Source organism: Thalia democratica, chromosome 1 (genome assembly GCF_965202585.1).
Source record: "Thalia democratica chromosome 1, ktThaDemo2.hap1.1, whole genome shotgun sequence".
NCBI lineage: Eukaryota > Metazoa > Chordata > Thaliacea > Salpida > Salpidae > Thalia > Thalia democratica.
This window is the reverse complement of record NC_139165.1, coordinates 25,252,956-25,271,107: the sequence shown is the minus strand read 5'-3', so window position 1 is coordinate 25,271,107 and position 18,152 is coordinate 25,252,956. Positions and strand designations below refer to the sequence as shown.

Genomic DNA, 18,152 nt, shown 5'->3' with positions numbered 1-18,152 from the left:
TAACATATCTAACAAATGTTACTTTTTTAAGGCCATTTAAAAAGTTTTAAGTAATTTTTGGTTTATTTGTAGTCTTTTTAATTAGACAACTTAAAAGTGATAAACTTTTTTTTAAGATAATTTTCGTCATAAAATCCAAGATGTAGATTTAAGTGAGCTACATATAAACTAGTTTTTTTTTCAAAAATTAAAAACGTTTTCCACATTTTTATAAACAATGTTTGTATCTATTTAACGCAAAAACATGCTGTTGTTTTGAAAGAAAATCGCTTACCACTTTAATATGTTTCGTTATAAATTCTATAATAATTGTTAAACAAAAAATGAAATTATAGGTATTGTGACAAATCTAGTTTCTTTTCTGTTTGCTTCTAATTATTATGTAGCTTCCACTTTTTTCAAGTTTACTTAACGTATAGTTTATACTTTATGTCATATTTTTTTTAACCTTTTTTATATAGTTATTTGTCGTAAATAAAAAAAATTGCTCAATTTACTGGAATGTAAAGAGCTTATTTAAATAAAGATGGTAAATACTTGAAAAAGTCGCAATTGTTTTGCCACCGAAACCTGGTTGTAAATAAAATATTTAGTTTGAACATTTTTATTTTCACTTTTTTACAAACTATTTATATTCTTTTAAAAGTTTGCTTTAATATAAACGCTTAGTTTATTTACTCAATTACTTAAAGCTTTTTGGTTACAAATATTTAATCTTTAATGCACAATATGTAATAACAAAAACTAACTTTTTTTTAATCTGGTACTAAACGGTTATCACTGTTTTTAAGCACAAAAAAACAAAACAAGTTTGTTGTTAAACATCCTTTTTCCCTACAAACTTTGGTTGAAAAGACTATCTAATACTAATATAACATAAAATTTTATGCGAAATGATTATATTAAACATAATTTTTATAAAAACTACCTTCTTCTACTTAAATAAATTTCAGATCTATTGTACTTACTTCTTATATTTGAGCTAATGTAAAATATTTTACTGTTTGGCTTTATTTTTGAAATAAATAAAAAACTTAGATTAATTGTGTTGACTTAAAATTACTAACTTAATTTTCTTAACTTTCTAAAGTAATTTGTACACCTAAACTGTTTGTTGCCATATACTAATTGATTTAACTTGATAGTTTTTAGTAATAAAGTTTTATTCGACGACAAAAAAAGACGCTCAAAGTATTTAATACTAGGACCTGGTGCATAAACAACCTTTTGGTTGTTGAGTCGAACACCACGGATACTTTTTAATGTCTTGTCCAGGACAGTTAAATAATTAAAAAACAGTTTATATCTATTTTTCATTTGCTTAAAACTTTAAAGTAACAGCACTCAATGTTTGTAAAAGACAAAATTTAAAAACTTTTAACGTTAGTCAGAGATATTTAGTTTATCTCTATTATTTAAGTCATAGAAAAACATTAAGACAACTGCTTATTGTTGAGTATGAAGCAAAAAAAAGAACTTTGAAGCAACTCTGTAATATTTTTGTTTTCAAATAATGTTCTTCTCTTGCTTAAGATAATTTTAACAAAGTAACTTTTACTCAAGCCCTTGATATAGAAATTAAATTATAATACCTGTATAAACATAAATAGTACAAAATATAGTAGTGTCACATAAAAAGTCCTAAGTACTGAGGTTTTATAATAACCAAAATATTAAAGTGCATCGGTCGAGTATGTTCAAAAATTCTTCGTACACATTAGACGAAACTTTTAATTGCTTTTTTGTCGTTCAACAAAAAGTATTTTTTTGCACAGAACAACTTCTGGTTATCACACTACCTAAAAACATTTACAGATTTATAGGTTCTAAATCGCAATTTGTCCTGGAAAATTTGGTTTGACAATCTTAAGTGACAGAAAGTATAAGCAGAATGTGTGGCACGTGAGTCAATAAGACAAACTAGCAAATTAAGAGTCAATACACCTTTTAGACTCTTTTGTTAAGTTTAGCTAGTGTTTAAAAATTGAGAATTTTAATTAAAAACAAATTATACAGTAATCTTCTTTTATTGTACCAACATATGTTTCTGTGTGTTAACGAATCAACACACTTCAACTGGGTTGTTAATGGGAAATATAATTGCTTTTTATTATTTTGAATAGATAATTTTAATTCTAAGTTTTATCATATTTTAGATCTTATTTTACAGTAAAGTTAAGTACAATAAGTTTTGTTTGTACATAATAGAATTAATAATGTGGGTTTTAAGCCAAATTACAAATCTAGTCCTTTTTTATTAATTAAAATGCAGTTCTATTTTTAAGTACATTTGTATACAAATGTATTTGGTTTATAATGACTATTCTATAGTTAACATAAATACATAAAATGCAAGTTCTTTCGAAATATCTTCAGGGTTGCCAAATATCGTTTGAATCTTTTTTTCAGGGTTTTCAAAGTACAATTTTGTTCTGTGTTTTTCTGGTATAAAATTAAAGGTAATAAAAAGTGTTAAGTAGGATAAAAATGTTGAAGAGGTACTGTAATGGTACTTTTAGTGATTACTCTATTGTACATAAAAAGAAAAATAATTCTGTTTAAAAGGTTTTTGGAATCTAATTAAATTTTCATTATTCTTCATGTAGAACTGTTTTTAAATTCAGAATTTTTTCATAGAACAACATTAAAAAAATGATGCGAAACTGATTAAAACATGTTTAAAATGATACAAAAATGTTGCCACCTTTATGATATGTTTTTACTATCAAATTGAAATTTTGTTATTCTTTATGTAAAAACTGTTAAAAAATAAGGTTTTTTAATGTTTTTCAGTGATCTTAGTTCAAAGTTCCAGGTTTTTTAAAATTTCCTCAAACTCTAGTTTCCAAGCCTAAATTGTCAAATTCCAGGTTTTTTTGCAACCTTGTTAAACACAGTTGCATAGTATAAAGTTGTAAGCAAATAAACACTGTTGTCCATTATCATACTTTTTGAAAAACAGTAACAAAAACTTTCAAAGTCCTTATCAAAGAGGCAATCACTAATAAATAATTTAAACAACTATGAAAAGAGTAAACCAAAGAAATAAATCTGGTACGTTACGAATCGAATACACAACGTGCCATAAATCTTTACAACATGCTGTAGGTGAAAAGGGAATGTAGAAGGCAGACAGACTTTCTTGGGTTAGAATAAACAACGTTTTGCACAAAAATCATGGAGATAAGTGTAAAAACGAATAGTTAACTCCAGTTAAAAACTTTAAATTAAAATCTCCCTGAAATTTAAAAAAAAAATGGAGGGTGGTTAACATAAATACTTAAAACTAGAAAAGTTCATTTTTTTAATAAAAAATTTGTAATCTGAATTGAATTTTTATTACACAGTAGTTTTATTATATTTGAACTTTGAGCAGTTCTTTTTTATTCTAGTAGTATAGCTTTTCAATGCTGAGCTTGCGAATGCTTTCCCTACCAAGTTCGGCCCGCAAAGTATTAATTATGGTAGATCAGCTATGCTGCAAAAATTGTCCGTCTCTGCTAAAACGTCTAAAGGAACTTGTTAGTTCATGGGAACGGGTCAGAAATGTACGGCATAACTTAAGCATTGTGTGATACTTTTGCACGGAATTTATTTTGTAATTGTTTTTCTATGCTTAAATAAAATTTGTACTTAATTGATTATTATCTTACAACGAACTATGAAAGATATAAACTATAACTTAATAAGCTTTAAATGTGTTACAAGTTGAAGCATTAATTACCACAAGTAAACTTTTTTTAATAAATAACTTTACACTTTCAATCTTATGCTATTTATGTTATAAACAGTATATATATACTACTACAAGGGTAAATAAACTTAATTCGACAATTTTTCCACCTGCTTAGCTTTCAATTGTTTCGGAACCGCTTAATTAGAAATGCTGCTAGTAAAAACTTTATTTTAAAATAATTCTAAAAGTGTTAGAAATAGTTGTCGTATTTACTTTTTTTTGTTAACTTAATAGATGATCAGAAATGAACATTTTTTTAAGACCGAAAACTATTCCGTGCTAAAATGACGCTGTGCTTTTCTGACACCTACCAAAATTCATTGCTGCTAAGTCAGTTTAAATAAAAAACTAATGACATGAATAACAATTTAAAGTTTAAACTGACATTTAAGCTTTCAGATATCATATTTGCATACATCAGCGGTTAGCTTAACAAATCATCGTAATCACCTACTTATTAAAATTTAAAAAACAATATGACCCTTTATGAAGACACCGCTCCATTCCTAGTTAACAAAAAACTTACTTTTTTTTCGCTTTAATACTTTATTGCCCCAAAGGATCGGAGTAAGCACGTAATTTATTTTATATGATAAACTAGAGCAAAAGGGATTTTTTTTTGTGCAAATCTTACCTCAAGTTCAATTATTAGATAGCGAGCTTGTATTACTAAAATAATGATGTAAAAAGTAAAACTTCAATAACTGTAAATGAATTCAAAATTTCCCTCTTACTAGTTATTGCCCCTTTGGGAACCCTGACTTAGATAAAACTTTAATTTTGTTTTAATCTAACATTTTAGCATTAGTTTTTTTTTTCATCAACGACTCAGAAATCACAACGAAGCGACATCAAAAATTTGTACTGTGAAAAATTTAATTTTGCAACAAAAAACTGCTTAACACTATTTGAATGTGAAAAGTACAATTAAATTTCAAATACAGACTATTAACACAATGTGAACAAATTATTCTAATTTTTAGCGCAACCCTGTACGCGCTAATTTGCTACATTCTAATCCAAATCGTCGGTTGGTACTTCGAATACTTTCGGCTCTTCTGGCTTCTGATTGGCTGAGCTCTCGCCTATTAAAATTAATTATTAATAAAAAAATAATTAACATTATTAGTAGTTATTATTTCAATTCAAGTCTTATTTTAAATTATTAGTTTTGATTATATTACTTAGAATAATTGGTTTTTCTATACTTTACGATTTTATTTCAGTACTTTAACTTATTCAAAAAAAATAATTAAACAAAAATACGAAACCATCTTTTGTTGTATAAAATCAATATTAAATATATTTATTTACCTGTACTGGCGCCACCTTGCTGTTGTTTCCCCATTCCGGGAAATCCCCCCTTCTGCATGTCGGCAAACTTCTTCATGAACTCAGGGTCCTTGAACATCTGCTGGAAGTCCATGCCACCCATATTTGGCATGCCACCCATGTTGGGCATTCCACCTGGCATTTGACCGGGGAAGCCACCCTGGAAGTTGAAGTTTGATTCCTGTACGGAGAAAATATATCCAACTGATAAATTTGGACACTCACTCATTTTATGGACAGCTAATAATAAGAAGACGTAATAATATAATAAAAGAGTCTTTTAATTTCTAAAAATTGCTTAAACTTATACTAGATATTCTGGGGTAATGGAAAGTAAAAAAAAGGTTCTGAGGAATAAAACTCTTACGGCCCACAACAATTTTTTTTTCAAATTCAGCTCACAATCACCCAATGCTTACCAACCCTTGAATTAAACCTGAAATGTCATGAAAAAAATTCATATGTGAAAATATTATTTTTACCCAAAAGACCTTAGACTAATTTTACAAACTTTCATAAATACAATCTTTTGAATGACATTAGAAGCGTGTTGAAAAGTCTAACTACCGGTATTAAATTAAAAAAGTTCCTCCTCGTTAACTTGTAGTTAAAGTTTTAAGATTATTTAAAATTAGGATTTTCTGTGAACTTGTATAAATCTAATTGCTTGAAAACTTCTTTTAATATAGTATATCACTTTTTGTATACATATTTTAATTTACAAAACAGAAGTTTATCTACGGACAATAAGGTTTAGAAATTAACGAAAATAAACTAATTAAAACGTAAGAGAAACGTTATGCTGTAATTTCAAAGTATTTACTTTTAATGTAAACACCAAAGTATACAAAACAAATAAAATTGTATAGTTTAATTTTATAATTCCGTAACGAAGAAAACTTCACTTTAATAAATTTTCCTAGTTATAAAATAAGTATTCTTTAAAATTGCAGGTGTTTAAACTAAAACCTGAATCTAAAAAAATATTTATTTTTTCACTCACACTCTTTCTCTTTTCTTGTTCTTCTCTGGCTTTCTGCTGCGCCTTCTTAATTTTTTTCGCTTTCTTCAATTTTTCCTTCAGTTCTTTTTCCCTTTTGTTGCGTTCCAACGCCAGATTGTACTCACGCAATTTCGTTGCCTTTTATAAAAATTAATTTTTATCTAAAAAATGTTTTTAAAATACAAAACATGTTGAACAAAACTAAATTTCAACATCCAAAATTTAAAAATACTGCTTTTCACAACAGTTGTGCACTGATAAAAAACGTGCACCAAATAAAAAATATGTGCACAATAAATTTCTATATAAATTGTACTCGCAGAATTTCGTTGCTTTTCAATAAAAATTATTTTCATAACTCATTGTAATATTTAGCATATATGATTATTTAAAGTAAATCTCAGAGCTTTCAATTGGTCTGTTTTTACATTCTTAAAATAAATATTTAGTGAAAATATCAACAGAAACTTGGCACATAACAACATTAAACTTAAATTTTTGTGCACACCATATTATCAAACGTTTATAAAATATATTTTGTTTATAAAAAACGTTCATTCGTTATCAAGTAGTTTAGATAGGAAAAAAAAATATGCCATAACTTTGCATGCTAATTATGTAGTAAGTTGACTTAATAAGTTAGCTAAAATTCAGTTTAACTGCATTTGAATATTACTTGATTATTTTTTCATACTAAAATTGACCCAAATGATGTATAAAAAGTTAAGTTTCCATAGCTTATAGCTTAAATTAAAATAAAATTTGTAAATAAATGAACCTTGGGCATAATTTCCTTGATAATCATTGCAATATCGCCATCATAGTCGATCTTCTGTGCTTCTTGGAAATGCTTGCAAGCCAAGTCCCATTTACCAAGCAGTTTCTCCGCTTTTCCCAGGACCTTTAATGTTTATATATATACATATATATATATATGAACTAACTTATTAAACATTGAAGACACATAAACATTTGTATGTATATTAATGATGATTTGTTCTGACAGGTAATGCAAATATTAGTAAAGAATATTAGTAAACAAACATTTGTCTTATACAAGCAATTTATTAGATTAAATAATAAATAGTTATAATAATATTTGAGTTGAGAATTTATTGCAACTATAATCTACCGAAAAAGTATACTTGAAGATTTTTAATTTAGAATTATTCTCAAAATGTCTCTATTGTGTTTCAAAATACACTATTATAGCTTCCGAACGAATTAAAGCTAAGAGCGATAAAAAGTTATACAAGTATAAAAGTGTATTAGTAACATTGAAATAGACTTGGTACAACATATAAAAAGTATTATTTAAATTATTGAAATAATACCTTGACAGCTAATCCGAGTTTATTTCAAGAGCTTTTTATACAATTTTTACACGTATTGTATAAACAAAACAGTCACAAACTCAGTCAAACTTTAATTTTAAACAAATACCACATAAATCATCAAACAACTCACCTTGAGAGCAGGCACTGAATCAGGGTTGATTTCGAGAGCTTTCTTTGCATCACGAATCGCAGCATTTGGTCGCTTCAATCGTACGTATGCACTGTAAATAAAATTAAATTATCAAATATCAAATTTAGGCCAGAACAATTCACGTTAGTAAGAAGTTTAACATTTTATGAGGAATAACAAATAAGTTTTGAAATATATGCTTAAACTCATGAAATTTGTTTGCAAATTATAAACTATGTAAAATATGTTTATCACAAGGTTGCCAAGTGTTATTGGCAAATTTTCTCAAAGTTTTTAAAATTTTCAAGTTTTTAAAATTACTTATTTTAGGGTCTATTTTTACTTAAAAATTATGTTAAAGGTAGAAAAACTGTGTTAACTAGTATAAAGACATTAAAAAAACATTTTAAAGCTTCTTCAACAGTATATTTTATATATACGATAGGTTTTTTGAGTCAAACCAAAATTTTACTACTTAACATGTAACAAGTTGTTTAAAATTCCAGGTTTTTTAGTGATTTTTTTTCAAATTCTTTAAATTCCAGGTTTTCCCAGCTTTATTAAGCCTAAATTGTCAAATTTTAGATTTTACCAAGATACTATGTTGTTTTTTTAAATCCTGTTATCATTAGATAGCAAATTGTTTATACTTTTTAGATTAATAACAAGGTAAGCTATACATGAGTAATAAAAATAAAACTACTTATACTACAACAGAAAACATAATTTAAGTGATACATAAACGAACCAATGCACTGTAAAAATAAATTAAACTAATTATACTAAAAATAAAAGATTGTAACTAAAAAAAAACGGGCAAGAAAAAAACTTGATAATCTTATGAGAATAAAATTATGATAGAACTTTGCAGTTACTTTGTAGTTAAACTATTTTTTTTAAGTAACAAATGTTTCAACTGTTATAACGCAATTTCTAACTGACATATAAATAATTGATATCACATCGGTACTATATATATTAATTCTTGTTAAAAATAAACATTTTTTAAATCATCAACTCAAAAGATGTCACCATATCAAATATTTTATCATGTTTCTATTATAGTATGTTTTACTTTTTTTAACGGTCAAATTATAATGAAGACTTGGTATGAACTACAAGTAAATTGTTTGGATAAATAATAGATGTAACGAACAGTGTTGTACAACATGTAAAAAATGAGACAAAACATACATTTTAGCTACCTTTTAGTTTAAATTATTTAAAACTTTTACAAACATTTATATGCAACAGATTTTAAACTATCATACAATTTAACACACAAACAACCAACGTGGCACGCTTAACAAATAGAACGGTTGAAGTGTTGGAGATATCGATTGCTTGGGTGAAAGTTTTGATTGACTCGTTCAATTCACCACTGCTCAGCTCGCCCATACCCTTGCTTTTAAGGTCCATTACCTGCAAGTATTACTTTAATTAATTAAAGATATTTACAAATGTTTAAATTTAAATTTATGAATAATATTTTCTTCCCAGTACGACTACCTATATGTTTATCAGTTTGTGCCAAAAATTATTTACACTTTGATAAAACCAACGTATTTTATAACTTATGAAATTTGTTATTGTATTAAAGAGCTGTACGTGTTAGTTTGGTTAGTAAAAATTAAATAACAGGGTTCGTGCGCGAAATTCCTTTTCATTTAGCCTGACAGAGACCTATTTATCCTGACATTTTTTCAAAGTAGAAAAAATCACTTTCAGAAGGCATGTTGGGTATCGGGGGGGTCTTAAATAGCAAATTAACACAATAAAAGTATTCACAAAACTACTTTTAAAGAAAATTAAAATTTAAATAAATTATTTTCAACATCTATCAATCCCTCACCCAGCAACTTGAATATTTTTAACTGGTCATTATAATTTCTGCTTCAATGAATTCATACCTTTATTAAATTTTGGGGCTTAGTTACATCCACCACTTATCAACCATATACAAGGTTCGTGTCAATTAGTACTTGAATTCGTCAATTATAAGTTACATGACTGGACCAAAAGCTTTTATTAATTAAAACAGAAATGTGAATAAGTCTGTAAAAGAAAAACAAAATGTAATTAAACACATCTCTCAAAAACTTTATGTTATCATTAACGCATCTTAATTTTTAAAATAACTAATTAAAATAACCATGATATTACACAAGTAATTTTTTAGTCTTGTGAATATCTCTAATAACTTTGAATAAACAGAAAATAAAATATCTGAACAAACTGCTAAGAGTATTAATCTATAAAGTATTTGGTATAAAGCCTTTATATTAGAAATTAAAACAGTTTAACCAAATAAGCTCTGAAAAACAAAGCTCATGTAAACAAATTCAAACAAACAGTCAAGTTGTTGAACTAAACTGTAATGTTTAAACTGTACTTTTTTATGAATTTTTATAATTATGACGTATATAATCTACTAAAAACAAAATAATGAAGATTCTTAAAATTATTTTAGAGATTCAACAAAAGGTTTTAAGCACTTATTTTTACAAATACTGACTGATTTTGTCTTTAATAACTAAATCTTTATTTAGAAATAAATTCACATCTCAATTTGATCTTAATTAAAAAAATTTCATACATTTGAACTGACAAAAACTGAGATTCGCAAATTTTTAAACACAAAAACTGATTTAGCCTGACGTTTTTCAACTTTTTTCAAAAAAAACTGATTTAGCCTGACGCGCACGAACCCTGAAATAAGCTTTAAATAAAAAATTACTATATTTGATAGATATTTGATTATAATTAATAAAAATATGCTTCTTATCTCCGTTACCAGTGTATACTAGTTTATGGTAAGAAATATTTACATCTTTAAGATAAAACATTTATCTTAGTGTGCCGTTTAATATATAATTTACAGAAAAACTTCTTTTTTCACGATCTTTTATATAAACATTTGTACAACGTACAAAGGATACATTTATAATAAGGTTTTATACAAAGTAATTGACAGTTTGAAGCATTTACCGTTGAAAGTACTTAACAACAAACAATTTATACTTTCAACTACTTAGATGTAATATGTACTAATTATAAACGTTGAGAACTTAGTATACGAAAAATTCCTAAACTTACAACAATTTTAAACAAATAAATAAAATAGAAAGTTTTCAAAATTAAAAACTGAGCAACTCAAACTTAATCAAAAATCAACTAAAGATAGATTTTTTCAATTAGTTTTAACTAAGGTTGCAATTAGTTTTAAAATTTTCGTACAGACTTTTTTGATGTTTTTAAAAGTAAAAGTTTTTTGTCTATTTTAGTATAAAATCAAATTTAAGGTATAAAACTGTCTGAAAAAGGATTAAAACATTATAATATATTGTAATGGTACTTTAATGTGTTATAAAATAAATAAAATTTATTGTATATGATAGATTTTTCATATTCATTCTAATTTCATCACTTTACATATAAAAATTGTTTAAAATTCTAGATTTTTAGTGATTTTTGTTGAAAATTATAGGTTTTTATGCCTAGATTGTCAAATTCCAGATTTTTTGGCAATTCTGTTCCAAGGAAAAACTTTGATTGTCTTTTGAAATAGAAAAGAAATAAATTAAAAACACATATTTTCAATTAAATAGTTGTTTTATTCAAACTTATTCTCTAATAAACTTGTAGATTCTTACTGTAATACAGCAAAATTAATAATTATTATTATTATTGTGGTACTTGTGTTAAGTATCATTTATTTTTATACTTAGTAAAATTTATTATAGGTAAGTCAAACAAATTATACATTTGTTTAAAAACTTTACTATGCTAATGAAATAAGTGCTAATTTACTAATTTACATGTATAGCTGTTGAGAAAAATATAGTGTCAGAAAATCAATAAATCACTTAAAACTAATATGTATACAAACTCTATTAACAAGTATTAATTATTATTATTACTATAATATATATAATTATTAGTATTGTTTAATTAATAGACAAGTGCACAGTTGCCAACTATAACTTATATATTAGACTCTGAAATAATAATATTTAATAATAAAATGTACAAACTTTTTCCATATCTTCTTCAGTGTTTTCCTTGCCATCTTCGCCCATCGAATCGAATTCACTGTCAGGTTCAACACAATCAGAAGTATCTATGTCAGGAAGTGGCACTTCATCTACAAAAATTAAAACACTTATTTTTACAAAATTAACTTTGGTTTTTATATGAAAGCTTTAAATACAAACTACAAGCCAGTTTTTATAGAATTCAAAAATATCATTTAACTTTTGAGATATTTTATTTTTTGTAATAAGTTTCCAATACAAACTTATGAACCTCAAATTTTTTGGGGCAATTTTCTCGGAAATTTAAAAATTCACTAAAAATATATCTCCTCCTTCATTTTTCAAGCAATCTTCTTCAAATTTTCAAGAAACTTTCCTTTTATTAAAAGAAAAAATATTAAATATGAATTTTAATACTTTAAATAAATAAAAATTCTATCACAAAAATGGAAATAATAAAAAATGCTTTTTTTTCAAAAAAAATAAATGTTTACAATTTTTTTTTCAAATTCCAAAGTAACGTTTTTTTTTGTTATTTTATAAAGATTAGAGTGTGAAACTTTTGAAGATTGCTTTAAACATGTAGGAGGAGGTAGATTTTAAATAAAAGTTTTTTTTTGCTGTTTTAGTTTACCCTCCCACAGGGAACCTACTATGCGGCCTGACATTGACTGGTCATATCTCAAAAAATAATTCGAATTTTTAAAACGGTAAAAAGCATCTTGAAGCTTAGAAAAAAACTCTATAAAATAAGATCAACTTGTATAAAACATGGTTTACCCCATCCCCCTATGGCTTTAAGTACCAATATCGAGTTACAAGACTTCATTTGTTCAAAATAAATAAAATTAAAATATCTCAAGTATATATATCAGGTAGAGGAACTTAACCTGTAAAAAATAAATATCATATTGGGTAATGGAGCTTCATCTATTCAGGGTAGCTAAATGCTTTTGGAAAATTTTCTCCAGGTTTTCAAAACTTCTTCCAGGCTTTACATTTTTTAGGGTTTATTTTTATTGTAAAACTAAATTTAAAGTAAAAACTATGTTAAATATTATAACAACATAGAAAAGATATCTTAACACTTCTTTAAATGTATTATTTATAAAAAATTATTCTGATTAGGACAAAAAAAATATCTTTACTATAGATTTTTTGTGTCATTTCAAAATTTTAGAACTTAACATTTAAAAATTGTTTAAAATTCCAAGTTCTTTAATGATTTTTGTTCAAAATTCTAGGTTTTTAAGTTATTTTTTGTTCAAATTTCCGCTTTTTTTTTAATTTCTAAAATTCCAGGTTTTTTGGCAACCCTGTTTATTTAAATTTAAAGATTTTTTAAATATCAGAAGTAGCTATATCAGGTAGTGGTACTTCATCTATTTAAAACAAAGATTATCATGAAGTATCTATAAACAAAATTCATCTCTTAAGTGTTTTACCAAAATCCATTTGATCAATTGGGAAACAACTATATTGTAATCAAATAGAACAAGAATCAATAGTGTATTGTTTCACTAGTATCAAATATTTTCTTTAATAATATTTAATTGTAATAAACTTACAACAAATACACTTTATATATGTCCTGCAACAAATATTTAAGACTAAAAAGTAAATATTTCACAGTACAAAGACACCTGCTACAAAAAACATACCTAAGGGAAAATATAATTGTAAAATTCAAATAGTACTCAGTACTAAAGTGCACACTAAAAAGATATATATTTGCTGTAGATTTAATTTTAGTCATGAAAAATAATTTATAATTACAATTATAAAGGCAGCTTTTTCTGTATGAATAAACACAAACCAGAACTTTAGCTTACACTTACTTTGGAGCTTACTGTTTTGTAAAAAATTTAAGAAACTTCTATTAAATATTTTGATAATAGAACAATTTTAAAAAATAATCTTTTAAACTCAGATAACTGTTTAAAAACAAACCAATTTCCATGTCGCTTTCTTCAGATTCTGACTCTGGTTTTGCGGCTTTTGCATAACTTTTTGGTTCTTCTTCAGTTTCAGCATTATTTTTATCACTGCCACCCAAGTTGGCTTTCAAGCTGAAAAAATGAACTGTTTAAAATAATGTTAACCTTTTTTTCTAATTTCAAAAACCTTGCTTTATAGATTATAAGTAGGTGGTTGAGCCCATAGGGGAAGGGGGGTAAAACACTTTGTTTACAAAAATTAACTTTGGCTTTTATATAAAAGCTTTAAGTCCAAACTACAAGCCAGTTTTTATAGAATTCAAAAATATAATTTAACTTTTGAGATATTTTATTTTTTTGTAAAAATTTTCCAATACAAACGTATGGACCTCAAATTTTTTGGGGTCAATTTTCTCAGAAAATTTTAAAACCACTAAAATCTTCATCCTTCATTTTTCTAGCAATATTCTTCAAATTTTCAAGAAATTTTCTTTATATTAAAAGAAAAATACGCTATTTATGAACTTAACTGATTTTAAAAAAATAAAAGTTTTATGTAAAAAATTTAAAAAAAAGTCTTCTTTTTTTAAAATATATTTTTACAATAACTTTTTTGAAGTCCAAAGTAACGTTTGATGTTGTGTAAAGATTAGACTCTAAAAGTTTGAAGAAGGTTGCTTGAAAATTGTAGGGGGAGATAGACTTTAAATAAAATAGTCTATTTTCACTATTTTAGTTTTCCCTTCCCATTGGGAACTTATTATGCGGCCCGACTTTGACTACTCGTCATATCTCACAAAATAATTATATTTTTTTAAACGATTAAAGGCATCTTGAAGCTAAGAAACAACTCTACAAAATAAGATCAACTTATAAGAAACATGGCTATCCCCTATGGCCCTAATTTTATAAAAAAATATTTTGTAAAATTGTAGTTTTCTTAACTTCTTTTTAAATTTTTTACAGGTAATCAAATAAAACTAGTAGTTCAAACTATTATTTTATGCAAAATACATCCAAAAGGGCATAGGAGGGTGAGAGTTTTCTTGAATTTAGTCTTTTTTTACATAATTATATAAGCTACTTGTTACTTTTTACTGCTTCTTAAAACTTAAAGTAGTTTTTGAGATATAAGCTATCAAAGTTAGAGCCTTCAATAGTTCTATATGGAAGGAGCAAAATATAAGGGCAAATATGGACTATTTCACTAAAAATCTATTTCCTCATGCAGTTTTGAGCAATTGTCTAAAACTTTTTCAGAGTAATCATTAATAAATTTTAAACAACTTTTACAACATAGATTTTTATAAATTTTTGTATAGGAAAAAAAAACTTAACAAAAGTTTAATTTCTTATTGAATTTTGGTCTTTTTTTGACATTTATTTAAAATCTTTTTCTATAAGTTGTTTGTTATAATGAAAACTACATTTCCTGAAAATTTGAATTCAATAACTGAAAAAACGGAGGAGTTTAACAAAAGTTGTTCATACCAAATTGATCATCAGACCACAAGTTTTGGTAGACTGAGGTGTTGTCCTTATTAGGACTCATCAGTCAATCACAACCAAAAAAGGAATCCTAATAAGGATGAATTTGGTCTCAGCCTAACAAAGTTTGTGGTCTGATGATCAAATTGGTATGATCAACCCTTTTGTTAAACTTAAGCTTGTATCACAGCATAAAAAGGTCCAAGCTTCTGCTCTACACCTCTGTTTTTGTTGAAAAAAGAAGGAGGAGATAGATATTTAGTAAATTTTTCTAAGTTCTGATAAAATTGGCTTTGAAAATCTTTGATTTTATAGGATTGAATGGAATTTTTTTTACAAACTTGTTATATCTCTAAAGTTAATTGAAACGTTCTTTTCAATAAAAAGTATCTTATAGTATTTACTCTAAGCTTAGATATAAGTGCCAAATTTAATGATTATAAAAAATGTTGGAGCACACTATGCCTCTAAATTTCCAGAAAACTATCTGTTTAAATTACTTTGCAGACATGGATAACCACTAAAAAAAATAAAGTATTGAAATTGAATGAATTTATTTTTTACTTTAGAAAATAAATAAAAATAACTGATTTTATGTAAGTAAGGAATCAATGAAAATAATATGAAAACCAAAAGTTTTCAATAAATTTAATATTTAATTAAATTCAATAATTACAGGAATAAGTCATAATAATATACAAAATATTCATATCTAAATTAAAACAATCATTAAATATTTTTTGACTAAAACTAAATATTACATACTTAAATTATTTAAAGCCATGGTTGAGTAAAAAAAAATTCAAAATAAAATTAGTATTATTTGAAAAATACTTAATGTTGCTCTCTAATGTTTTTAAGAATTCAAATTAGTTTTAAGTATAGGGTACAAAGTTAAATAATTCATTAAGTACTAACAAATAGAGCAAAATTAAAACTATAAGTCTATTTTTTCCTCAAATATTTAAATAACTTTCCAAATTTTTCTCAAATCAGTTGTAATTCAAAAGTAAGCAATTAAATTGGAGGAACTTATCGATTACAAAATATCTTAATTTAAATATTATTTTAACTTTTTGTCATAAAACACTTGTTTCTTATTTATTTAATTTTTTATTTTAAAATGTAACCATAACCATAATCTTCTGAAAATTTGAGTTAATGAATGAATTTCTTTAGAGATGGAAAATATTAACAATTTTCTAAATTCAAAAAAAAACTACATATGAAAATATTTTCATCATACATTTGCATTTGAATCTTTTGTTCAACGGACTATACCTCAAAATTTATTTAAATTTTTGTGTGAAAAGAATATTATTTTTTAATTTATAAAGTAAGCCCTTTAATAACAGCAATATTAATTTCCCATGGCATTAACTTTTGTTCAACTTGTTTTTTTAAACTCGATTCTAACTTTATGAAAACACAAAAACTATTTAATTAAACAAACTATTTTTCTAATTTATTTTAAAATTATACTGCTAACTAATAGAATTAGTTTACTTTGAATTTATTGTTAATCTATATAAACTTAGTTAAAATACAATAAAATATCAGTTAAACATTTGTTAAATAATTATCTTAACTTCTTTTAAATGTATGTCATAATAAAATCAATACAATGTTTGACTTCTTTTTAAAAAACAAAAGCTTACTCATTGACAGGTCAGTCTTTTAAGAAAAAAGATCTCCAGGTGATTCAGTATAGATGGGCCTAATTAAAGCCATAGGGGGTCCAACACTTTTTTTACAAAAATTAACTTTGGCTTTTATATGAAAGCTTTAAATACAAGCTACAAGCCAGTTTTTATAGAATTCAAAAATATCATTTAACTTTTGAGATATTTCATTTTTTGTAAAATGTTCCGATAAAAATGTATGGACTGAAAAATTTTTGTGGTCAATTTTCTTGGAAATTTTAAAATTCAATAAAATTCTTTCGCCTTCTTCATTTTTTAAGCAATTTCTTTAAATTTTCAGGAAATGTTCCACATATTAAAAGAAAAAAATGTTACTTATGAAATTTTTCAATTAAAAAAATTAAAATTTTATGTAAAAATTCTAGAAAAAATAAACTTTTTATTTATATTATAAGATTATTATAAGATATTATATATATTAAAAGAATATTTTTACAAATTTTTTTATAAATTCCATAGTAAATTTTTTTTGTTATTGTATAAAGATTAGACTTTGAAAGTTTGAAAAAGATTGCTTGAAAAATGTAGAGTAGAGAGATTTTAAATAAAACAGTCTTTTTTTTTTTTTTTTTGCTGTTGTAGTTTTCCCTTCCCATATGGAACCTATTATGTGACCGGACTTTAACTGGTCATGTCTCATAAATACTGGTCATATGTTCAAATTTTTTTAACGATAAAAAGCATCTTGAAGCTTAAAAAAATTCCACAAAATAAGATCAACTTGTAAAAAACATGGCTTACCCCCCTTTTATGACCTTAATTTATTTTAAAGAATAAAATTAAATTATAAATTTAAATATATTAATACAAACTAAAAAAAATCAGTTTTAAGGTTAAACTTGAACATAATAATAGCTCACTCATTAACAAGCCAGTCTTTCATGAAAGCAAGTTCCTTGTGTTCCAGTATGGAAGGGTTGGACTTGCACAGCATGACAAACTGCTTGAGAAGGTTTATCTTCTGCTTGTCTATACCAATGCCTGACATTTCTATGTTTAAATAAGAGCTGTAAAAAAAAAGCTTTAAAAAAAGTGAATATAAATTTTCCAAGTGGTTAATATGTTAAAGTGTGAATTATCTTCTGCATGTCCCTACAGATTATATATCAAATAAATTCTGTAAAAAAGGAGATTTAAAATAAAGTGATAAACAACTCCTAAAAGGTGTTCTGTCAGATCCAAATTACTAGAAATGGCAATAACTGAAAGATCTTGATCAACAAAAACTAATGAGGAAAAAAAACAATCGTATACAGTCTAGCTAAATCTTCATTTCATAGAATAGTCCCATTTGGTTCCAATTAAATTTACTTTTAAACTTGATTTTATGTAAAGTTTATTAGTTATTTGTTAAGTTTTCTTTTCAATATATTTTTTACATTAAAAAGTATAATTTCTTCTTAGGAAGATATTTACATTGCCTTAAGTTTTTACAACAATTATAATTGAACA

At 25.4% G+C, this 18,152-nt stretch overlaps 1 protein-coding gene across 1 annotated transcript; it reads right to left on the bottom strand.

Moving 5' to 3' along the window:
• Nucleotides 1-4,600: 4,600 nt before the first annotated feature.
• On the bottom strand, nucleotides 4,601-17,702 carry LOC145844156 (putative protein FAM10A4). Its single transcript, XM_082951526.1, has 9 exons — nucleotides 17,561-17,702; nucleotides 13,523-13,641; nucleotides 11,573-11,682; nucleotides 8,833-8,960; nucleotides 7,539-7,629; nucleotides 6,850-6,972; nucleotides 6,072-6,209; nucleotides 5,051-5,249; nucleotides 4,601-4,821 (listed from the first exon to the last, which is right to left on the bottom strand). Exons 1-9 carry the CDS (start codon nucleotides 17,686-17,688, stop codon nucleotides 4,751-4,753), a joined length of 1,107 nt encoding a protein of 368 aa, XP_082807652.1. The 5' UTR covers nucleotides 17,689-17,702; the 3' UTR covers nucleotides 4,601-4,750.
• Nucleotides 17,703-18,152: the final 450 nt, after the last annotated feature.